Below are 25,257 nucleotides of genomic sequence, written 5' to 3'. Positions count from 1 at the left end.
GAAGCCTGGAGTGCTGCAGTCCATGGGGTCACAAAGAAACAGACACTGCCTTATGATCCAGCAATCCCACTGCTGGGCATACACACTGAGGAAACCAGAAGGGAAAGAGACACATGTACCCCAATGTTCATTGCAGCACTGTTTATAATAGCCAGGACATGGAAGCAACCTAGATGTCCATCAGCAGATGAATGGATAAGAAAGCTGTGGTACATATACACAATGGAGTATCACTCAGCCATTAAAAAGAATACATTTGAATCAGTTTTAATGAGGTGGATGAAACTGGAGCCTATTATACAGAGTGAAGTAAGCCAGAAAGAAACATACCTAAAAAAAAAAAAAAAAAGAAAAATACCAATACAGTATACTAACACATATATATGGAATTTAGAAAGATGGTAACAATAACCCTGTATATGAGACAGCATAAGAGACACTGATGTATAGAACAGTCTTATGGACTCTGTGGGAGAGGGAGAAGGTGGGAAGATTTGGGAGAATGACATTGAAACATGTGTAATATCATGTATGAAACGAGTCGCCAGTCCAGGTTCGATGCACGATACTGGATGCTTGGGGCTGGTGCACTGGGACGACCCAGAGGGATGGTATGGAGAGGGAGGAGTGAGGAGGGTTCAGGATGGGGAACACATGTATACCTGTGGCAGATTCATTTTGATATATGGCAAAACCAATACAATATTGTAAAGTTAAATAAAATAAAATAAAATAATTAAAAAAAAAAAAAGAAAAGAAACAGACATGACTTAGCGACTGAACGACAATAACAATAAATGAAGCTCCTGGCTATAAGCCATTAAGTGCATTTCCTTGCAGCACAATCCCATTGGTGACCTGGGAAACTAAAGACTAGTGCTCCCAAGACTCCCATCATACAATGGTGGGACAGTCAGAGGAGAACAGAGACATTCCACTTCAGCAGGGGGGTAGAGGGAAGGTACAAATGAAGGACTGACATATAACAATTCTGCCATCCATCTGTGCAGATGTTGGGGTTTTATTGCTTAAGTTTTAAGATCTGGGAATAATCTGCCAGGGCTCTCAGACTTTCTACCTTATCCTTGCTTTTTCATTAAATGTAGCACGTTTGCTGCTGCTGCTGCTAAGTCGTTTCAGTCGTGTCAGACTCTGTGCGACCCCATAGACGGCAGCCCACCAGACTTCCCCGCCCCTGGGATTCTCCAGGCAAGTACACTGGAGTGGGTTGCCATTTCCTTTTCCAATGCATGAAAGTGAAAAGTCAAAGTGAAGTCGCTCAGTCGTGCCCGACTCTTAGCGACTCCATGGACTGCAACCTAAAAGTCTCCTCTGTCCATGGATTTTCCAGGCAAGAGTACCGGAGTGGGGTGCCATTGCCTTCTTAGGTGAGTAAAAAAAAAAAAAAAGTTGTTTTTTTTTTTTTTTTGCCACACCCTGTAGCTTGCAACATCTTATTAATAGTTCTCTGATCAGGGATCAGACCCGGGGCCCTCAGTACTGGAAGTGCAAAGTCTTAACCAGCAGACGGCCAGGGAAATTTCTTAAGTCTGAATTTTTTGACAGGGTAGAGAAATGGAAGGTCACTGAGAAGTCAAGCACCAGCTCCTGGCCAGGGGCCAGCTCGGCTTCTTTGAGCCGCAGAATCCTGCCTGGAGCCGCAAATCCTCAAATCGGACAGGGCTGGGAAAGCGCGACGTTACCTCGAGGAAGTTTGATCCTCGGCGCCTTCCGTAGACGTCGTGACAGAGGTGACTGGTTGCCCTGGAGCCGGCGGGACGCCACCCGGCCTCCACCGCTGTGGTCACCATGTCGGTGCTGGACGCGCTTTGGGAGGACCGGGATGTCCGCTTCGACGTGTCCTCACAGTGAGTCGCCAAGGTTCCCCAGGGGCCTGGAGCCTGTAGAAGGCGTCGCAGCGCGATTTCCCGGCCCGCGGGCGGAGTCTACGACCCCGCGGCTCACGGGCCTCTCGAGGGTGGGAGGAGGTTGGCGCTGCTGTGCTCGCCTCAAGAAACCCCAGACTGGCCGGGGCCCTGTGGCACTCCCGAGGCCCCACAGCCGGGGCTCGTCTAGGTTGTACGCCGTTTTGGTCCCGTAAAATCCTAGGCCTTGTCTTGGCTGTAGTCTATCAGGAAGCTGAACCCAAACACGGCCGGGACCGCCGAGGGCTTGGGCGTCTAGTATACCCCAGTGAACTTGCCGTGCCAGTTTCTTATGGTGGAAGGAACCTGGGGCAGCGATTCAGGAAACGAGGATTCTGAAACTAGCTCTAGAACAAGGACATACATTGTGGGCCCTTAGAAAAATGACTTCATTCTAAAGCTTGAGTCTCCGAAGGAAGTGGGAGTAAGCATTTTCCAGAATCCCCCAGCATGCAAACTTTATTCCCATGGTAAGCTTCCATCTGGTTATTCAACTAAATCACCAACAGTAAGAAGGAACCTCCTTTTGAAGTCTCTCAAACAGAAATCCTGTTTTAGGAAATTTAATGTTTTAAAGAATAGTTAGAAACTTCCTGCCAGCAGTCCAGGAAAAAATGCCCGTTGGGTATTCAGTTTAGTCCGACTGTTTGCCACCTCATGGACTGCAGCACCCCAGGCTTCCCTGTCCATCACCCGCAGCCTACTCAAACTCATGTCCATTGCGTTGGTGATGTCATCCAACATTGAGTATTAAGTATTGAAAAATAGTAAAGTTAAAGGTTCTTAGTAATGGTTTGCTGCTTTTTAGCCACTTCTCACCCACTCCAGTGTTCTTGCCTGGAGAATCCCAGGGACAGGGGAGCCTGGTGGACTGCCGTCTATGGGGTCGCATAGAGTCGGACACGACTGAAGCGACTTAGCAGCAGCAGCAGCATGATTCTTTACTATGAACAGAATTTTCGTCGGTGGAAAAAATGAAATATTAATTTCCCAGACTTAGTTGTGGCTAGATATCTATTACTAAGATGGTCTTGGATCGTTTAAGACAGTTGTGAGAGAAGGGAATTTATAGTTATATGACAGTAATATGTTGCACACATTCTTTGACTTTTTCTATTATCCCTGGAAAGTTCTTAATCAAGCAAAGGTCCATTTCATGAACATTTTCAGTTTATTAAACATTTATCAAATCCTTGGTGTGTGCTGGTTACTGTGCTGTTAACTGGGGCTTCCCAGGTGGCGCTAGTGGTAAAGAACTCGCCTCCCAATGCAGATGTAAGAGAAGCAGGTTGGATCCCTGGGTGCGGAAGAACCCCTGGAGGTGGAAATGGCAACCCACTCCAGTATTCTTGCCTGGAGAATCCCATGGTTGGAGATGCAAAAAGTTTTAAAAATAAGTAAAGATACAAAATAATAGGAAATGACACCACCCTACCCCACCATTCTAGTGCAGGGATACATACAGACAACTATTTAAAATGTGGTAAATACCATCATTGAAAAAAATGAACAAAAAGCTGGAAGATCATAGAAACAAAAAAGTCCATTATTCCTAGGAAAGGCCTCAAAGAAAAAATAATATCTGAATTGAGATATTGAGATTCATCAATATCATAATTGATGAATGAGCAGAGCCTTGGTAGAGGAGACGGGAGGAGAGTATTCCAGAAAAAAGGAAGGAAAAATAAATTAGATACAGAGTCTTAGAGGTATAAATCTCATTGGCTAGAAGGCAGGATCTGGCAAGTAGAGGGAAGAGGTGCAAATAGAAAGGAAAATTAGCCAGATTATGAAATATTCAGTTGAGGATTTGGGGCTTCCTTCTTCTAGGCATTGGGATAAGTTACTTGGCTTTTGAAGCAGGAAAGTGATATGATCATGTCTGTATTTCCAATAGATAATTGAGTTAGCTTTATTGAGAATGTGTTAGAAAGCCCCACCACATATTCTGCTGGGTTTTTTTTGTTTGTTTTTTTTTTTTTTATGGACACACTACATTGCATTCTGTCAGTCAGCAACCTATTCTTCACTCTTTATTTTCTTTTGTCTCCTTTATCTGATTTTTTACCAAGTCCTACTCTTGCCTGGAAAATCCCATGGACAGAGGAGCCTGGTAGGTTGCAGTCCATGGCGTCGTGAAGAGTCGGACACGACTGAGCACCTTCACTTTCACTTTTCACTTTCATGCATTGGAGGAGGAAATGGCAACCCACTCCAGTGTTCTTGCCTGGAGAATCCCTGGGACAGGGGAACCTGGTGGGCTGCCGTCTTTGGGGTCGCACAGAGTCGGACACGACTGACGTGACTTAGCAGCAGCAGCAATGTTGCTTTGCTTTAACCCGTTCCTTCTGTAACTGCATGACTTCTTTGGTCTATACAGAAACCTCTGGGGCTTCTCCACTGTACACCAGATAAAACCCATATCTGTCTGACTGTCATTCTAGTTCTCCATAATCTGGTTTGTTCTCACTTATCCTATTGTATTTTTCACTCTCTCTCAACATGGACCTTCTTCCCCAGCCAGGCCAGTCTCCCCACATTCTCTTATCATTTCTTACTTCTAAGATCTTTAATCATGGATTCTCTTCTCTCTCTCTTATTTCTCTAAATGCTTTCTTTCTCTTTATTTCTGGCTTCTCTGCATGTCCCTGGTCACTCCAGGCCCCACTTGATCGCCAGGTTCTTAAAATTCTTGCAAACCTTATTTTCCAATGGCTGAACATTGGGTACTGTATCATTTATACTTCTGTCTGTTTTATATATAGATGTCTTTTCCCTCCCACAATTGTAAGCAGATGTTGTAGCTAAAATATTAAAGCCTTTATATTTATTTTAGACAAATGAAAACAAGACCTGGAGAAGTCCTTATTGATTGTTTAGATTCAGTTGAAGACACCAAAGGAAATAATGGGGATAGAGGTGAGTATATTTCTAATATATTTTATGTTTCTGGTTTAAACTGAAAATGTTAAGTTATATTAGCTGGAGAATAAGATATGAAACAGCATTATGTTGCTTATGGTTCCTGATATTATTGTAATAAGTTCTTCTGTAAACAAACCTCAGTTAACCTAATTTTGTGATCCATCTCATTTCTGTTTGACCCTAGTTGATGCACGCAGTCCAGAAGACCAGTCTTCTGTGGTCTTGTGGGAACTTTACACTCTAGCCATGCTGGGTGGACTTACTATTTGTCAAACATATCATGTAATGCTCCAGTTTCCCTTGAGATGCCTTCCTTTGTTTTTAGAATCTCCTATTGCATCTCACTCTGGCATTCACACAGGCTTAGTTTCTCTGATTTTAGATATTCTAGGGTTTTTTTTCATGGAGGAAGGAGTATGTTATGGCTATAGATTACTCATCAAAAGAATTCCATGGTTATAATTTGGTGGATAAATGCTGTGTTAAACAAAGTTGTTGTTGTTCAGTCACTAAGTCATATCAGACTCTTTGCGTCCCCATGGACTGCAGCCTGGCAGACTTCCCTGTCCTTCACTATCTCCCGGAGTTTGCTCAAACTCACGTCTGTTGAGTTGCTGATGACATCTAACCATCGCATCCTCTGTTGCGGTGAACCTGCCTGCCAGTGCAGGAGACCTAAGAGGTGTGGGTTCGATCCCTGGGTTGGGAAGATCCCCTGGAGGAGGGCATGGTAACCCACTCCAGTATTCTTGCCTAGAGAATCCCATGGACAGAGGAGCCTGGTGGGCTATAGTCCATAGGGTTGCAAAGAGTCAGACACAACTGAAGCAACATAATACACACACAATGGTATTATATATTTCTAAGACATACAGTTTACCATGCATAGATTTACTTGATTTTTTTTTTTTTTTTTGCCTTGGGGCATCTATAGGGACTACTGTTCTATAGGATATACTTTGAGAAATGAAGCGTATCTAACTTTGTGCATATTTCAGTGTAAGAACATCAGTTTGAGGCTAAGGATGAAAAGCATAAGCCTTTAACAGACTTCAGCCTAGCTATAACTTTTTTTTTTTTTTTAATTTTATTTTATTTTTAAACTTTACATAATTGTATTAGTTTTGCCAAATATCAAAATGAATCCGCAGACTTCAGCCTAGCTATAACTTCATATGAGGAAAAAATTTGTTCATAGCAAAAAAAAAAAAGCTCATTTAAATGAGAACTGCTAAGAGAGCACTCATATGGCAGGGATTCATATGTATATGAGAGTTCTTTGAGAAATGTAATTTCACTGAATGGCTTAGTAATTATACTCTCTCTCACACTCAGTTGGACGAGTATGACCTCCTAGGAACCCCAGAACAGCTTCTATTGAGGAAAAAAAAAAAAGTACAAACTTTTCTCCTTTATCAGTTGAGTCAAACCAAGCTGTTGGCAGTGAATACCTGTATTTTTTCTGTCAACTGTTGGATTTTGTTTCTCTGGGATTCTAAATTACACATTGTATACCTTACCTAGAATCTGTATGTTCAATCAGTATTTTCAATTAATAAATGTGTGAAAAACATCTACGAGTGTTGCTGTTGATGCTGGGCGAGAAGTTTCATGTCCTTCTCATTTGGTACTGCAAAAGTGGGTCCTTAGGTAAGGTAACGTGATGTTCTGTTTGTTTGCTTTTAGGCAGACTCTTAGTAACAAATTTAAGAATTGTCTGGCACTCTTTGGCATTACCCAGAGTCAATCTTTGTAAGTATCTTTGTTAGAAAGCATGCAAGAAAAAGTAATTTGTCACATCAGCTTGCACAGTGGCTCTTGAAACGAAAAAAAAAGCTATACCATGAAATATGTGAGAAGTTTTGATTGATAAAAACTAAAGAAATCCTAGACTAACCACAGACTGCATGATAATGCAAAAGAAATGTTTTTTCTATCCGTTTTGTCTCTTGGATGCTTATAAGATTAATGCTTTTACATTGATTTTTGGTTTTTTTTTTCCTTTACTTTGAAATTTTCTATAACCTGTTTCAAGGGAGATCTAAATTTTAATAAAAACTACAACCCTTCATTGTGTTAAATGAAACATTGTGTTAAGTTGTGTTTAATTGTATTAACAATGTGTGTTAAATTGTTTCACTTGTTTTTTAAACATTGTGTTAAATTGTGTTTAGTGTTAGCAGTGTTTCATTGTGTTAAATTGTTTCACTTGTTTTTTAAACTATTGTAGATTATCCAGCTAGACTTTATTTTTGTTTGTTCAAAAGAGGCAGAATTAGCTTTATATTTAACTTAAATTTGTAGATATTTCTTAAAAATTTTTAAAGTTGTTTTTATATATATATTTGATTTTTTTTATTTTATTTTATTTTTTAACTTTACAATATTGTATTGGTTTTGCCATATATCAAATTGAATCCGCCACAGGTATACATGTGTTCCCCATCCTGAACCCTCCTTCCTCCTCCATCCCCATATATTTGACTTTTTAAGCTTAGAGTTCTGTATATATATGTTTTTTCCCCTTAGTTCATTGTATCATGTTCTTTAAATTCTTTACTTTTGAATTCTAGCTATTGGTTACAACTGCATATTGAATATTACAACAAGGACTGCTAATTCTGTAAGTCAGAAAAATCTTATTGAAATATATATAGTGAGGAAACAATAGATATCTGAGGTTGATGTTAGTTTTCACTGTAAATGAAAAATTGCTCTTAAAATTTGTCCTTACAGAAATTACGAGGCCAAACTGAAGCTCTTTATGTACTAACAAAATGTAACAGTACTCGTTTTGAGTTTATATTTACGAATTTGGTTCCTGGAAGTCCTAGACTTTATACTTCTCTGATTGCAGTACACAGGTATGGTAATACTTGATAGATTATTGAATATTTTTAAGGTAATTTTATGATACAAAGGTTTAGAGGATAAAATTTTGACATGTGGTGCTGCCTTTCTCCAAGGTCTGTTGCAGACTTCCCAAAGATATATAGAACATGTTGCATTACTGTTTAATAAACACTTTGAAGGTATTTCCTGGTAGCTCAGCTGGTAAAGAATCTGCCTGCAATGTGGGAGACCTGGGTTCAATCCCTGGGTTGGGAAGGTCCCCTGGAGAAGGGAACAGGTTACCCACTCTAATATTCTGGCCTGGAGAATTCCATGGACTGTAAAGTCCATGGGATCGCAAAGAGTCAGACATGACTGAGCAACTTTGACTTTCACTTTGAAGTTATTTATAAAACACATAAAACTGCTGAAGAGTCTGTTAAATTAGCTACCAAGATATTTAAAAAATGAAACAGAGAATTCATTCAACTTGGTAGATAACCAAGTGGAATAATTCAATTAAGGAATTAAGATTATTTTTCTAACAGTAGAAGACATGATTGGGTGATTTCTCTAAAGAGTTTTGGGTTTTTGTTTAGCTATTCTCTTCTTTACTACCTCAGCTTTTTTTTTTTAAACCAGCCCTAATTAGTGTGGTTTTCTTAAAAGTTTGGCTTACGTGCCAGGCCAGCAGAAAAAAAGTATACACACACAAGATTTTTTTTTACATGCAGATATATAGTATGTATACATATATATATACACACTCACACACACACATATATATATACTGTTGTTTTAATTTGAATTCCTTTTATTACAAGTGATGTTGAAATTTTTCATACTCTTTGGCTATGTATATAGTTTTCTGTTGTAAATTTCTTAATTTTACTGTTATGTGTATTGCAGATTTATTAGTTTCCTAGTTATTTTTTTAAATTTTGTTAATGATTTTTAATCTATATAATGGTTTGATTTTCTTGGAGATATAATTCACATAACATGAAATTTACCATTTTAAAGTTTACAATTTGGTAAAGTTAGTATATTCACCACTACTCAATTCCAGAATATTTTCAGTGCCCCAAAAAGAAACCCTCATAGTAGTCACTCCCCATTCCCTCCTCCCTATGGCTCTTGGCAACCACTGGTTTACTTTCTGTCTCTATGGACTTGCCTATTCTGGGCACTTCATGTAAATGGAATCACATAACATAGTGGCGTTCTGTGTCTGACTCCTTTCACTTATGTGATGTCTTCAGACATGCTGCATGTTGTGTCATGTATCAGTACATTCTCCTTTTTATAGCGGAATAAGATTCCATTCTACGGACACATGTTTTGTTTATCCACTCATTAGCTGATGGACATTTGGGTTGTTTCCACTTCTTAGCTATTAGGAATAATGCTTCTATGAACATGCATATACAAGTTTTTGTGTGAAAGCATGTTTTTTTTAGTTCTCTTAAGCACATACCTGATTCATATCTCTTTATTTCACTTAGAGAAGTAATATGAAATGGAGTATGAAGGGAGCCAGGAAGCTCCTTTTTCTTAACAGTATAAAAATGTTGGGTGTTCCCCCGAAACAATTTATAGATAAATAATTTCCATTTTTTCCACTGGTTAAATATTGATGATTACAGTCCTAAAGGAAATTAAGATTTATGGGCAAATGCTAAAATTCTGCTCTTTCATAATTCATATATTAGAAGATTAAAATAAAACTCATTAGTTTAACAATACATATTATAACATATGCTGCTGCTGCTGCTGCTAAGTCGTTTCAGTCGTGTCTGACTCTGTGCGACCCCAGAGACAACAGCCTACCAGGCTCCCCCATCCCTGGGATTCTCCAGGCAAGAACACTGGAGTGGGTTGCCATTTCCTTCTCCAGTGCATGAAAGTGAAAAGTGAAAGTGAAGTCGCTCAGTCGTGTCTGACTCTTCGCGACTGCATGGACTGCAGCCCACCAGGCTCCTCTGTCCATGGGATTTTCTAGGCAAGAGTACTTATATAAGTGACATCTAAAGTTGTTCAGGCCAGGAAAACACTTTAGCTTTGATAAAAGGGTAAATTAGCCTGTATTTTTGTGGAGTTAAAATTAGAATTAACTAAAAGTTAATCAGAATTTTCTTCTGTTTTTATTATTTATCAGTAGGGAAACACAGAAAGAAAAAGTCTAGGAATTTATTATGCAAACACACAGAGATACATACTCTGTCTTAGAGTTCCTTTTGGAGTTGGTTGGTACAGATTCATTCTAATTTTCTGTATATAGGTAGATGTGGGCATAAATATTCAGGTTTCAGTGGAAAAGTAATTGTATTCCTATTTATGTTAAGAGAATAATTGTGCTTTTACCTAAAACAGAGAAGTGAGGGAAGCTTTTTAATAGAAAAATTAATATTCATGTCTATTTTTACAAGCATTGTTTTTCAGCTTAAAGAAAAAATTTGCTTCTTCTCATTTGTGCCATACTGTATATATTAGACATCTCAAATTTAGCTTACTGAGATAAAATTTGTAAATACTACACTGAAATGACAAATACAGTAAAAAGACTATAATCACCAAAACTTATCAACCAAAAACAATTTTTTTAACTTACCTTAATAGCTATTTGAGTGATGTACAACTGTGTATTTTTGTAGATAAGTAGACATAATCTAAGAAAACCACATTTTCAGTTTGAATTAATCTTTTATTCTTTTTTTTAGGGCATATGAAACTTCTAAAATGTATCGTGATTTTAAATTGAGAAGTGCTCTAATTCAAAATAAGCAACTAAGATTATTACCACAAGAAAATGTATATAATAAAATCAATGGAGTATGGAATTTATCAAGTGATCAGGTACCATGCAAAGAACTAACAAACCTTTTGGGGCAGTGCTTTCTTTGGTAATCATTTTTCCATTTTTGATTGGGTTTGTATATTTATTTAACTCTTAATATTAGCATTATAGCTCTTGATATAAATAATACTCTGATTTTCATATTCTTATACTCTTTTTAGCAACAGTTGTTTTATGTAAACTTTAGAGCTTAAATGGACCTTAGAGGATCATCTAGTCCAGTCTCTTATTATTCACTTACAGATGAAAAACTTAGGCCCTAAAGACTTAGGTGACTTCCACACCTAGTTTATCCCACAGTCTCGCTCTTCCTCGCTTACTGCACTACCCTCCACAGCATGATAACTTAGGCTAATTGAGGAGAGTCATAGGGTGGACTGTCATGGAAGCCTTTCAATCCAGTCTTTATGGAATTAAACATGTTAACTCACTTGGTGACTCCTACATCCATTATTGTAACTTTTCCTCTTGAAATTATAACTGCTGCTGCTGCTGCTAAGTTGCTTCAGTCGTATCCGACTCTGTGCGACCCCATAGACAGCAGCCCACCAGACTCCCCCATCCCTGGGATTCTCCAGGCAAGAACACTGGAGTGGGTTGCCATTTCTAGATGAAACATATAAGCAACTAATAGTTGGAACAAGAAACAAATCAATTTCTAGAAAAAAATTGTCTTTTACTAAGAATAATTTCCAGCCTTCATGGGTGTTACAGCCTAGTTTCGACTGATAACCACCTTGGTAAAACATTGTGCTTGAAGAGCTCTTGCTAAACATGGAATCATAAGATTAAATTGTGAATAAACTTTGCTCACTTGAAAAATTCTAGTTGTGGACTATGATAAATATGTTATAGGATATAGACAGCTCCACATCTGAGTAACTCCATATAATGCTCAATTCTGGTATTTTATGCTGCTATGATAATCAGAATTATTCTCATGTTTAGAAAATAAAGAGTAAGTATCCAGACATGATCACTGATGTCCCTCTCATCATTCTCCTTTACAGGGAAATTTAGGAACCTTTTTTATTACCAATGTGAGAATCGTGTGGCATGCAAATATGAATGACAGTTTTAATGTCAGTATACCATATCTGCAAATTGTAAGTGCATGTATTTCGATGACCTTATTTTAATGTAGAATAAATAATTTCTATTCAACAGTTAATAGGACATTGGGGATTAGATGAGTTCTTTCTTCCCCTTTTTAAGTGACAGCAGTTTAGCTGAGAGCATACTTTTTAAATGTTGATCATCAGAAAAGACCCAATTGTATTTACAATCAAGAGAAACAGCACCATTATCAGCTTACATTTCTTTTTTCATTACGAGAAAAATATACTGGAGTCTGGGCTTCCCAGGTGGTTCAGTGGTAAAGAATCCACCTGCCAATGCAGGAGGCGTAGGTTCAACCCCTGAGTCGGGAAGATCCCCTGGAGAAGGCTACTCACTCCAATATTCTTGCCTGGAAAATCCCATGGACAGAGGAGCCTAGTATACTACAATCCACAGGGTTGTAAGAGAGTTGGACACGACTTAGCAACTGAGCACGCATGCACACATACTGGATTCTAAAAATTTAAATAGCACAGATGCAGAGGATAAACTTATGGTTATTGGAAGGTAAGGGGGAAGGATAAATTGGAAAATTGGGATTGACATATACACACTAATGTATATGAAGTGAAATGAAGTGAAAGTCGCTCAGTCGTGTCCAGTTCTGTGACCCCATTGACTATATAGTCATGAAATTCTCCAGGCCCGAATACTGGAGTGGGTAGCTTTGCCCTGCTCCAGGTGATTTTCCCAATCCAGGGATCGAACCCAGGTCCCCCACATTGCAGGTGGATTCTTTACCGGCTGAGTCACAAAGGAAGCCCAAGAATACTGGAGTGAGTAGCCTATTCCTTCTCCAGCGGATCTTCCCAACCCAGAAATTGAACCATGGTCTCCTGCATTGCAGGCAGATTCTTTTACCAGCTGAGCTATCAGGGAAGCCCCTAATGTATACAAAATAAATAAGGATCTACTGTATAGCACAGAGAACTCTACTCAGTACTCTGTAATGGTCTGTATGGGAAGGAAATCTGGAGAAGAGTGGATATATGTATTTGTATGGCAGATTCACTTTGCTGTGTATCTGAAATTGGCACAACCTTGTAAATTAAGTATACCTCAGTAAATTTTTAATTTTAAATAATTATCACACAGATTAAGGTGATTTTTCTTAGATTTTATTCAAAGCACTTTCCAGGGCAGCTTATGGAAAAACTTGAACAACCTTTTTGGCCAACCCAATATATACTGTTCTTTGGCATGGCTCACTGACTCACATACTTTATGGCTTGCTATTTTCTGCTCAAAACCTTTTAAAGCCAGGATAGATTCATTGATTCTGTGAATGAAGTGTTTTTATTGTATTTAGATACAGCCTGTAGTATAAGTTGGATTCATACCACAGGTTTGGTGAAAGGAATCAAGATGACTTTTATTGATAATGATTTTAGCTTAAATTAAATTAAAGCTGTTAGAATTTAGAATAAGAACTAATTACATCTGAGACCAGTTTGTTTTGGGAGTAGATAAAAATGATTCTTTTCACTTTGCACTGCTTTAATGGTAAGTGTGTGATTCAGTGAAACAAATTGTAAACTCCAATAAGCTGAAGGATTTCATTTTATGTATTTAAAAGACTGCTCATCAGATCCTAGTGCAAATTAGATGAAACATAAAAATAGTTAATCAAAATCTTGTGAGGTTATCCTATGATGGTCACCCTTATTGTAGAATATAAGTAGTCTTAAGACTAAACAGTTTCATTAATAAATGTTTATTGAGTATTAGATGCAATGTATGAGATACCTGGAAAGTTTTATTTTTAAGAAAGATTTCTTGACCTATGAGAAAGATAATTATTTGCAAAATATTCCCAAGCCTATCTTTTGCTAAGTTGTTTGGTATGTGAATTACTTTAAAATATCTGATCATTCATTTGCCAAATAGTGAGCACTTACCCTGTGCTCAGTAATGAAAGTCATGAACCAGTACGCAGTTTCTGCCTTTAAGGAGCTTCCAGTCTGGTGGAGAAAAGCAATACATTAAACAAAAAAATCTAGAATCTGACAGGAAGAAAATTATTTCTGGTCATCTAAAGAAACATAAGAATTTATATCATAGCTAGGAAAATGTGAGAGTCTACACAGGCATTTGATATAATTGATGTTAGTATTGTTCATTGCTGTTTTATATTGTATTTACATATGCTATAGCTTGCTCAGCCTCTATTACGCTGAAAAATTAATTCCTGAGTAGTAAACAACCATGTGCTTTCTGTTCTTCAAGTAGTATACTTTTTGTTTTTTAAGAATACAGTTGCCAAATATGGACTCTGGAATAAATTCAACCTGGCCTAAACAACTTGCAATCTGATACTGCTTGTCTGTCACTGGGGCAATCATTTCCTAACTTCAGCTCCATGCCTCAGCCATTGCCCTGACTCCACACCTATCAGTTCAATTGCTCAGTCGTGTCCAACCCTTTGCGACCCCATGGACCGCAGCACGCCAGGCTTCCCTGTCCATCACCAACTCCCGGAGCTTACTCAAACTCATGTCCATCAAGTTGGTGATGGCATCCAACCATCTCATCCTCTGTCATCCCCTTCTCCTCCTGCCCTCAATCGTTCCCAGCATCAGGGTCTTTTCCATTGAGTCAGTTCTTCACATTAGCTGGCCAAAGGATTGGAGTTTCAGCTTCAGCATCAGTCCTTCCAGTGAATATTCAGGACTGATTTCCTTTAGGATTAACTGGTTGGATCTTGCAGTCCAAGAGACTCTCAAGAGTATTCTCCAGCCCCACAGTTCAAAAGCATCAATTCTTCAGTGCTGAGCTTTCTTTATGCTATAACCAACCTAGACAGCATATTAAAAAGCAGAGATGTTACTTTGCCAACAAAGGTCCATCTAGTCAAAGCTATGATTTTTCCACTCCTATAGATGTATATATATATACATATCTTCTTGCCAGTTTCTTTCTTGACAGCCTCTGTCAACCTCAGTCACCTGGTTAGATTAGCTGTTCACAACCAGGATGCCACTGTTCTATGCTTAACCAGGACTATGTATACTCCTGGCAGGGTATGAAGTAATCTAAATGGAAGGCGAGGTTTTCATTACAATTACCATTTAGTCTGTCTGTCTCTCTCTTTTTCTTTCTCACCTTACAATACCCATCTTTCTGGGTATATGATACACCATCACCTACCACAAACACTATCCTTCTAGGGTCTTTGGTCTGCTGGTCATAATGTTAGATTCTCCATGGTTCTCTCTAACCGTACCAGTGAGTACATTTTGTGTCACTTTCTACAGGTCCTGCATGTCATTATGCTTCTATCCCTCTACCCTTCTTCCAGGTCACTGGTGTCACTGCTCATCTGCTAGCCAAGTTTCATCCTCATGTCACACTTACCAGTTGAGTTAATTCCATTTGACCTATCCCAGGCTTCCTTGATGCCCAGTGATGAATACCCATACTTTCTTTTTTTTCTTCAGTAAATGGCATGGGGGTTCTTTCAGAATTTAGCCATCTATGATGTAAGAAACAGAAGGCACATGTGACTTTTAAAAACTAACCTAGCCTTAGGAACCACCTAAGACACTGGCTCTCCATAACTAAAAGATTGTTGGTCTTTGGTTTAAAATATTCAGAGAAGTTTTGGACTCCTTGAAGCAGGGAACATTTAAGTCAGAATTTTGTGCATATTTCAGAGGCATTGTCTTTGTATTACCTTACAAATTTGTTACCTATTTCCAGTATGAGAATTTTTATTTACTTGATCTCCATGGGAGTGTGAGGATAAAGTAAAAGGAAGAATTCTGTTTTTCAAACTATGAAAAGTAGTTACTATGTAAAAGTTGGAAAACTACTGTTAAAATGTCACTACTGTCAGATAAAAACAAACTTTTTTTTCTTTTTCATTTTACATCTAGCGGTCAGTAAAGATTAGAGATTCAAAATTTGGTTTAGCTCTTGTCATAGAAAGCTCTCAGCAGGTAAGATGTTTTATATTTTTATTAATCTTTAATAGATTTTTAAAACTGTATGACAGTCTATATTTTTAGTTTTATTTATATAGTAACCAGTTTATATCCAAGAAGAATATTAGCTGTAACATGAGGTTAATTGTTCCCATGGAAAGAATCCTGCTTATGTTTCTCTATTGGGCAGACATATTAATTATTACTATGGTCATGACATTATCTCAGTCTTTATATAACCCTATGATACAGTTACTATTTTTCCCCATTTTACAGTCAAGGAGACTGAGGCTCAGAGAAGTTAGGAGGCTTGACCGTGGTCTTATAAGTAATAAGTGGTAGAGCTAGCTTTTGCTTCTAGGTCTGACTGATTCACAAGACTGAGCAGCACAGGTATACACATACACACACCCTATTTGAGATTTTATACTACCAAACACAGGTTATACTGTATCTAGTTAGAAACTGCTCTGCCCCATTATGCCAGGCGTAATTTATTCTTATAAATTTTTTGAAAGAGGTGTTTCTCTTCTGAATTCTAAATTTAAACAGGAATGTCTACTCCTTTCCCCTGGCCTATAGATTGGTAGCTGCCATTTACTGAGTGTTTACTATGTTCACAACAACATGATAACCATTTTATGGTTATAAAATTAAAGCTTAAATGGGAATTCCCTGGCAGTTTGGTGGTTAAGAGTCAGCACTCTTATACTGCCATGACCTGGGTTCAGTCTCTGGTCAGGGAACTAAGAGCCTGCAAGCCTCGTGGCACAGCCAAAAAAACACACAAAAAAACAGCTTAGAATCTCCCAACATCACACAGCTAGTAAGTTTGTTGTAAAACCAGGATTTGAGCTCCAAAACATATACTCTCACCCCAGAGCAAATTGCTCTCAACCATCACCATATGGGTACTTAATTTTTTTAACACTTTTTCTCCAACAACAGGTATGCCATTCCCTTTTGTCTTTTAATATATAGTCTATTCATTTTCAAGGTCAAGCTCAGGAAAAACTTAATTCCCTTGACCTTCATAATCTACAGTAGTGTATTTTTTTAATCTTGAAATATTACCTTTTATATTTACAGATGAATTTATGTGATATCTGGATACTTCAAAATAATTCTGAGTGGGTAAGGGGAGGAGATTTGGGGGATGGGAAAGTTAAAGATGGAACAGAGTTGGCCATATGTTGTTACTTTTTGAAGCTGGATGATAGCTACATGGACAGTTATTGTACTCTTCTGTTTTTGTGTATGCTGGAAGTTTTTATAATAAAAAATTTAATTAAAAAAATCAGCTTACATATTGTGTTCTGAAATAAGAACAGTTAGAACTATAATTTATCATATGTTGTAAATATGATTCCTCAGGCTTGTTTTCTGTTTTTTCATTATTTCTTCCTGTAGAGTGGAGGATATGTTCTTGGCTTTAAAATAGATCCTGTGGAAAAACTACAAGAATCAGTTAAGGAGATCAACTCACTTCACAAAGTCTATTCTGCCAATCCTATATTTGGAGTGGATTATGAGATGGAAGAAAAGGTATTTTGTTCAGTGTGTGATGTATAGAATTTGCTGAATTGTCTTTATGTAATCTATAAACCTCAGTTAGCTTTATGCACAATTTAATTTTAAACCATGTTTAAAATGATGAATAGACAGACTCTGCTTAGTCAGTATGGCTGACTCTTAGTTGTGCCTACCACCTGTCTTCTCCCTGGCTGCTTCACCATTCATTCCTGCCCATCTATGTAGCAGTCTATCCAAAGATGTCCCCATATGCAAGGCTCTTCTGATGTAGAGAGACTTAAATCTCTCGCTCTGACAACTTTATTTTTATTCTACTTTAGCCACCCATTAACATTTGGTCAAACCTTACAGGCCTCACAAACACTATTTTCTTTCTCTGCTGCTGCTAAGTCGCTTCAGTCGTGTCCGACTCTGTGCGACCCCATAGACGGCGGCCCACCAGGCTCCCCCATCCCTGGGATTCTCCAGGCAAGAACACTGGAGTGGGTTGCCATTTCCTTCTCCAATGCATGAAAGGGAAAAGTGAAAGTGAAGTCGCTCAGTCGTGTCCGACTCTTCACGACCCCATGGTCTGCAGCCTACCAGGCTCCTCTGTCCATGGGATTTTCCAGACAAGAGTACTGGATTGGGGTGCCATTGCCTTCTCCATTTTCTTCCTCTAGTGACCCACAATATACCAACTGCCGGAGACTGCTCCATCAATATGGCCTGTGTCAGTTCATATTTATCAGAGCCTCTTCCAAGTCAGTTATGAAATACTTTGAATATCATGCTTGCCTGTCTGCTCTTTGTCTTCTTCATGACTTCTAGTTTCTGCCCCAGTCACTGCTCTCCAGGTCCATCAGCTGTCTTTTGGCTTTACTCTTCAGTCTCTGCACATGGGCCCCTCATCATCTGGTGGTTCGCTGGTGTCCTCCCAGCCACTCCATTAGAGACTCCTCACCATCGGCTCTGACAGCAAGTAGCCTTGCCAGGGATGCTCTGTCACAGGCTCCCTTGCTGTCTGTTCTTTTGTTAAAGCCCTCACTGTCTGGTCTATTGCTGGTGTCCACCCACTCTTTCATCAGTGTCCCAAACAGTACTATGCATGTCGAGCTATATCATATATCACATATATTATCTGTCTCTTCTCCTGCTCTTGGACTACTACAGCAGGTGGCCAGGGAAGATCAAAAAGTTGGATTGGACAGCTAAGTACTAACTCGTACCCTCTGACTTCAACTTCGTTGTGCTGCTTTTTTCTCTCCCTGTCAAATTCCATATATATCCCCTTCCCTTCCAACTGAAGTTTGCCTTTGGGTTGTTGACACAATATTATACACTCTTCGGTATTTTGTCTCCTTAACCATCCTTTCTGCTTTCTTCCCAACCTGCACAGCTTTTAGCATTCTCCCTCTCGCTCTGCCTCCCCTGTATAGTCCTCAGCAATGTCACTTGCTCCTCCAGTTTCTTCAGCTGGTACTTACATAGATGACTCCCAGATCTTTCTGACCTTGGCATACTCTCTCAGCCTATCATGGTTCCAAGTATTATTGAATATTTTCACATAGATGAGCATTCCAAATAAAATGAATTGAATTTCTCCTTTATAATTTTATCTTAGTAATTTAATCAATAACTTTCCAAATCAGTAAGGTACAGTAGGACATGGTTGAGTATCTCAAACCTGGCATACCTAAAATCTTGTCATTTTTTCTCAAAATCAAAATCCTACCAATTTATCTAGTTATTTACTACCTTATTGTCAAAGTCAGATGTGCTCAAAACCCTGGGATTTACTGTTTTTTATTTTTCCCATTATCTCAATTTAAACATTCAGCCAATTATACCATCCTTTCCCCTGCTCCTATCCCTTTCTTTCCATTCAAACTGCAGTTTCCTTTGCTACTTTTGCTTGTAGAATAATGCTGTAGAACAAGCATGGTCCTTGGAACCTGACAATTCTGACTTCGATCCTAATTTCACCATTTATTTGTGATTCTAGGCAGATTTGACCTCAGTTTTCACATTATAAAATAATCTCTTTCACAGAGTTATTGATTGTGTCCATAAAGTGGCCAGCACCTGGGAGACACTGCTGCCCATTCTCTTGCTACCTTTCATTTCTCCTTTTTTCCCCTTCTTTGGCCCTCAGTGTGTAATAACAGTTAGCCATAGTAACTCGCTTTATCACTACATGTAAGTCCTTTCTCCAAAACACCTGTTGAGGGAGGTCTTCCCTGACTGTCCATCTACAACAACAACCCCTGTCACTTTTTTATCCCTTATTTTGCTTGTTTATTTGCTCTCTCGCTTGCTTGCTTTATTTTTGGTAACACTAATCAGTCTCCTCCATTATAAATAATGTTCATGAAGTCAGGGATTTCTATTTTCTTTAACCACTCTGTCTCCAGCAATCAAAAGTAGCACATAATAGACTCTTAATGAATAGTCATGATTGAATGACTGTGTTGAGTGCCTACTCTTTGTTGTTCACTGGTCTAAGAATTTTATATGCCTCATCTCATTTAATCCTGCCAAAAACACTATGAACTGTATCATCATCGTTATTATAATCTCTATCTCACAGTTAAGGAGACCGAGGCTTAGATAGGTTAATTCACTTATACACAGTCACACAGTTCTAAACATGGTTGAAATACCAGCTGTTCTCGGACTAGGGAATCTGGTCAATCTCTTGTCAGCAGTACACTCCTACATCAACTCTCCCCCACAAATTACCCATAAATAGTCCACATTGTCTGAGCTGGTATTTAAAAATTTCAGTAGACTCCAGGCTACCTTCCCCACCTTATCTGCACAACCACAGTGTGAGTGATACTCCTCGGCATTGTTCAGTACAATATCCCTGCTTAGCTCCTCTGCCTTGTGGGACTCTCATGTTCTGACCATATTGTATTATTCCTCTTCAGCCCGATCCTGTGGTTTCTCACCTTTGCTGATGCTGATCCCCTCTGCCAGGAATACCCTTTCCCCTAATCCTATCTGTGAAAATCATCCTTGTCCTAAAAGCCCTCAGTCACATGCCAACCTTTTCTTCATGAAAGTTTCTGGTATGCACAAGCCAGAAGTTGTACTGTCGCCAAACTCTCCTGTTACAATAGATACTGCATTTGTTACAGCTATTTTCTGTAGGTTGCCATATGATATTATTAATATTTGACCATTTTTTAAATTAAAGTGGCAATTTCTTATAGTTCAACCTGATATTTAGTTTTTTATAATTGTATTTTATCCTTCACTCCACTCCAACTATATTACACACCTTCTGTGGTAAGGGTGAAAACTTTATACTTTTGGTAGTACCAGCGTGGGGGTTCCCAGGTGGTGCTAGTGGTAAAGAATCCGCCTGCCAATGCAGGAGATGTAAAAGATGTGGGTTCAGTCCTTGGGTCGGGAAGATCCCCTGGAGGAGGGCATGGCAACCCACTCCAATATTCTTGCGTGGAGAGTCTCATGGACAGAGGAGGTAGCCAGCATAGTACCTCATACACTAAAGATATTCAAATATTTGAAAAATGAATTAATAGATATCAGTACTATATGTATTTTGCTTTACTTTTAGAATATTCCATACAAATCTTAGTTCTTTTTTTTCACGAATTTCTTTTTTCACAAATTCTATTCAATGACTACTTCGAGGAAATTTTAAAATATGCTATTATACAAGTTAGGTTTTTAAACTACCAGAGAGATTTTAACTATCAGAAAATCAGATAAAGCTCAATGAGAGTTTTTTTTTTTCTTTATGAATATTTCTAAGTATCATATCAAGTTTGTGTACCTTTTTCATTTTAACTCTTTTGATGATACTAACTTCAGATTTAAAAGCTTAGATTTAACTGACTCATTTTATTATTCATATAAGTTTTAATAGAATATAAATTATGCAGTGATTTTTGTAAGACTTGAGTAGTTGGTAATTGTGATATCCTTTTACAGATATTTACAATTCTTATAGCACATTCTACTAAAATTATTTATTTGTTTAATATGGTCTTATTGATGCAGTTTAACATCTACTGATTCTTTTTAACATCTACTGATTTTCAGCCGCAGCCCCTTGAAGCTCTGACCGTAAAACAAATTCAAGACGATGTAGAGATCGACTCTGATGATCACACGGATGCTTTTGTGGTGAGCATTATGAACAGGAGCATCACTAAATTTTTTTTTTTTTTAATCTGAGTCATGTTCAATTAAATAATGGTCTCAGTGTATAAAATATCATAAAGCTAGAGTGTTTTAAACATGAGTTGGAGAATTTTTTTTTCCAAGGTAGGGAATTTTTTGTGTGAGAAAATACTTTTAAATTACCAAACTGGGAAATAATTTGAGACCATAACTTATTTGGAGGATTTCAGATATGTGAAAAGTTTTTTCCATACTTTAAGATAATAGAATATGCTAAATATAGTTAATTAATTTAAAATCTACACTTGCCGTAAGTAATCTTTATGAGAAAGACCTCCCTCCTTTTAATTTTATAGGTGTATTATTTTAAAATGGATTTCTATTTGAACAGTAAAATTTCTTGTTTGCAAATCTGTATTATTTAATTAATAGCCAAAATAATAATAATGCTTTCTATGTACTGTGGTCTATGAATCTGACTAGAATACTGCTCTGGGAATGAAAAATTTTAAGCTAAGTATAAGATAGTTAATTATAAACTACTACAACCTCAGTGTGTGTGCATTTGCTGACACATTGAAGCCCTTATTGCTTTGTTTTGTTTTGCCAGCATCTTCTTTTAAACCAAAAGTAGGGGTAAAATTTTATATCTGCTAAATCATTCTCTTATCCACTTTCAAGTTAACAATGCTATTCACCAATTACAAAGCACAGTTTTAGCACTTAAGTTTAGCATAACTCTTGAAGACATTAATATTGACAAAAGTGAATTCTGCTACCAGCTTTGTAAAGATAGGTGAGAAAACCATTAGAAACACAGTAACAGAATATAAAATACAGTTAGTTTCAGAATTTTTCTGTAAGTTAATTACCTGTTCCTTAACCTCTTAACCTATTGTGTCAAGTATGTGAAATATAATTTTCTTCGTCTTATAGGCTTATTTTGCTGATGGCAACAAGGTAAGGATATTTTACCTATAATGTATGAAGAAACTTTCTATATTCCAGTGTTCAGTATTCACACATTTATGTGAAACCTATTTTTTGTTTTTTTCCTCTTCCTTGCTCATCTTCTCTATTCCCATCTCATCCTCTTATCTCCCCAAAAGCAACAAGATCGTGAACCTGTGTTTTCAGAAGAACTGGGGCTTGCAATAGAGAAATTGAAGGATGGATTCACCCTACAGGGACTTTGGGAAGTAATGAATTGATCTTGAGTTGAGCTGAATTTCTATTTACAGATATCTCAAGATTAAAGATACTAGTCGCCTACTATAAGGCATGGAATAGTTTTTACATTTACAGAAAAAGTTTTTAAGAGAGTTTTCTAATGATTAAGGAAAAGCTCCTTTAAGATTTTACTGCCAGTCTTCTAAAAAAATTCTATTTGAAATTGTAATCGAAATCTTCCTGGTTTGTTGTAAATATGTTTATTTTGTACCTAGTACTTACAAATTATTATTCTGTGGATATTAAAAGACTGTATTATATTGAGCTTAATAAAGAGTTTATGTAGCACCATTAAATGTTCTGAAAATATTATTTTAAAGTATAAGACTCTTATGGAGTAATCAAATACTGCTTTCTTAATTATAAAATTCTGGTTTAAATATATTTATCACATAGTTCTAAATGTAAGCCAACTGTAATATAAATTACAAACCTTAAGCTTACCATTTTTTAGGTAATCATTTATGTAGAAACCAAAAATTATAGCTAACTTTGGAGGATATCAATTCCCTATGTAAAGTTTTGGGCACTGTTTTGTAAATAATTTCAATATCATTTTGGCAAGAATACATTTATAAGGAAACAACTTTAAATAGTTTGTAAATAAATAGTTCATTTATTGACTTTCTCTTTGTATTCATTGAAACTTCTTTGAAGTGTTCAAAAATTCAATATTTTCTGATTTCTTGGTCAGGTAAGATTTGGTGACTTCTCTGGCATCACTTTTTTTTTTTTTTTTTGCTATTGCTTCAGTATAAAGAAACGTTGTAAGGAACTTTTGTCAAAACATTAAAATTAAACAAAGGAGTCCTGTTTCTCTTGAGTGTGTAAAATCATTTAAGATAATGCAACTGTATGCACAACCATAGACACATAATAATCAAGTGCTAACCTGAGTGTCTCTGGAGAAGGGAATGGCAATCCACTCCAGTATTCTTGCCTGGAGAATTCCATGACAAAGAAGCCCGGCGGGTTACGGTTCGTGGGGTCGCAAAGAGTCAGACACGACTGAGCAACACACATACACAACCTGAGTTTAACAAAAATCAATAAACAAAAGCTATTAATTGGTTCTATATTTAAATAGGAAGGGGTTTTTAAGGGATGGAGATATAATAACCTATATTAGGGGGAAAGTGTGCTTGAAAAATGTATACAGATCACAAAATGCAGTTCGGAATATTATTTCAATAGTTTTTCAAGCAAAACAGACTATAAAGTTGCTGATTAGTAAGTAATAATCTCAAATGTCAATATCATGGTGCTTGCATCTGACTCATTAATCTTTTCAAATATTAGGTGTTACATGTAGAGAGAAATGAGTCATTTATTGTTTAAACAAGAACGCAGCTGTTAGTTTTTTCTCACGTGTTAAAACCTTTAGTGGCATCTATAAATGGAAAAAGAGTCAACGAACTCTTCTCTCAGCTGTTGTTTTAGCAGCTGACAGTACCATTGACTTCACCATGATGTAAAATAAGAGGAAAAAACAGTTACTCATGGATGGAGACCTTGAAATTTAAAAATACATATTTCCCTGATCTAAGGACATTCATTCATTCCTTCAACAAATGTTTATGGAGCACTCATGAGGTCGTGTGGCTATAGCATTGAACAAAACAAACCTCCCCAAATCCCTGTGTTTATGGAGGCTTATGTTCTTTGGAGCATGTTTAAGAATACCAATCTTTGAAAGTACAGTATATTTAAAGCCCGACTGAGTTTTTTATAATGTGATAACATAATTTTATAATAAAATATTTCATGAAGAAGTATATGATGCTATTTGTATATAAACAAAGGATCAGTTTTTTTCAAGTCATGCCTTCTGCATCCAATACTTAATATGGTGCGTTCTATTATAGTCAACAACTTAAATTATATTCTAGTTGTATATTCTTTTTTTTTTTTTTTTCCATGTATAAAGCCTGTTTTTCAAATAATACCAGGGATGTAGCCCTTCGTCGTGATTTTGCTGAGTTCTGTTGATTACATTGTTCGGATAGGGTTACATCTGTTCCATTTTTAAAATTTTTATTTAATGAAAGATCAACACTTAAAACTACAGAATATCTTTATTAATCATACTGTATATGTTGTGGGATTTTTCTCTCCCTAGTGTCAACTTTTAACTTTTTTTCCTGGTTTTATTATTGTTGTTTGCCACATCAAATCCTTTGCAGAGCAAGGCAAAGTGTGAACGAATAATAATATAATTTAATTCAATACTGATTGTAGTTTTTCCACTTAAAAATAATGATAACTTAGGATGTCTTATAAGTTAGCAGTTTCTTTCCATTTAATTTAGTCATGATGTGGGGGGGGGGTATTATTATTTTAAAGGTTTTTTCCAAAACAATAATCTACCTAAGTAGCAGTCTTTAAGTTTCCTACTTCTCAAAGAATATTATATATCCTGCTGTTTTAAGTAGAAAATAAACATTTATAACAGTTACTGGAAAGAGGATCTTGCTTATGAGTATTCAAATGAACTCACCTCATATTCTTGACCTTTGCATCATTAGTTCAGATAGCCAAGTAGCTTGCCACTAGACCAGTTTTAGCAGACTGACTCATTTTTATGATTCAGTTTTCTGTTAGTTCAATGAACATTTTCTTGTGGTATCATTTATTAGCCTATCTTCTAATGCTTTATGTATTTTAAAGCTTTCCACTTCATTTAAATCTCTCATTTCTTAGCTGTTTCCTTAGTGATTAAAAGTTCCAGTTGTTCCTTTCAATCTCTGACAGCTGCAAGAGCCACTCTTCTTCCAAACTA

The 25,257-nt window shown here is 37.2% G+C and overlaps 1 protein-coding gene and 1 long non-coding RNA gene across 4 annotated transcripts; one reads left to right on the top strand and one right to left on the bottom strand.

The window, feature by feature from the left end:
- The first annotated feature begins 1,776 nt into the window (after nucleotides 1-1,776).
- Nucleotides 1,777-23,101, top strand: BBS5 (Bardet-Biedl syndrome 5). 3 transcript variants are annotated; one of them, NM_001101132.2, is made up of 12 exons: nucleotides 1,777-1,868; nucleotides 4,762-4,844; nucleotides 6,537-6,602; nucleotides 7,424-7,473; nucleotides 7,587-7,714; nucleotides 10,403-10,538; nucleotides 11,550-11,645; nucleotides 15,534-15,596; nucleotides 16,992-17,126; nucleotides 21,168-21,251; nucleotides 22,185-22,208; nucleotides 22,358-22,774. In NM_001101132.2, exons 1-12 carry the CDS (start codon nucleotides 1,810-1,812, stop codon nucleotides 22,457-22,459), a joined length of 1,026 nt encoding a protein of 341 aa, NP_001094602.1. In that variant the 5' UTR covers nucleotides 1,777-1,809; the 3' UTR covers nucleotides 22,460-22,774. The 3 variants fall into 3 exon arrangements, with proteins under 3 accessions (NP_001094602.1, XP_059730972.1, XP_024831050.1); XM_059874989.1 differs by lacking the exon at nucleotides 6,537-6,602 and having other exon boundaries at nucleotides 1,791-1,868; nucleotides 22,358-23,101; XM_024975282.2 differs by lacking the exon at nucleotides 22,185-22,208 and having other exon boundaries at nucleotides 1,791-1,868; nucleotides 22,358-23,101.
- Nucleotides 12,755-25,255, bottom strand: LOC104971168 (uncharacterized). Its single transcript, XR_804773.4, has 4 exons — nucleotides 24,976-25,255; nucleotides 23,371-23,508; nucleotides 15,013-15,130; nucleotides 12,755-14,453 (listed from the first exon to the last, which is right to left on the bottom strand). It is a non-coding gene; the product is annotated as an uncharacterized lncRNA (long non-coding RNA).
- Nucleotides 25,256-25,257: the final 2 nt, after the last annotated feature.

This window comes from Bos taurus, chromosome 2, assembly GCF_002263795.3.
Source record: "Bos taurus isolate L1 Dominette 01449 registration number 42190680 breed Hereford chromosome 2, ARS-UCD2.0, whole genome shotgun sequence".
NCBI lineage: Eukaryota > Metazoa > Chordata > Mammalia > Artiodactyla > Bovidae > Bos > Bos taurus.
The sequence above is the reverse complement of the archived record's forward strand: the minus strand, read 5'-3'. Positions and strand labels throughout refer to the sequence as shown.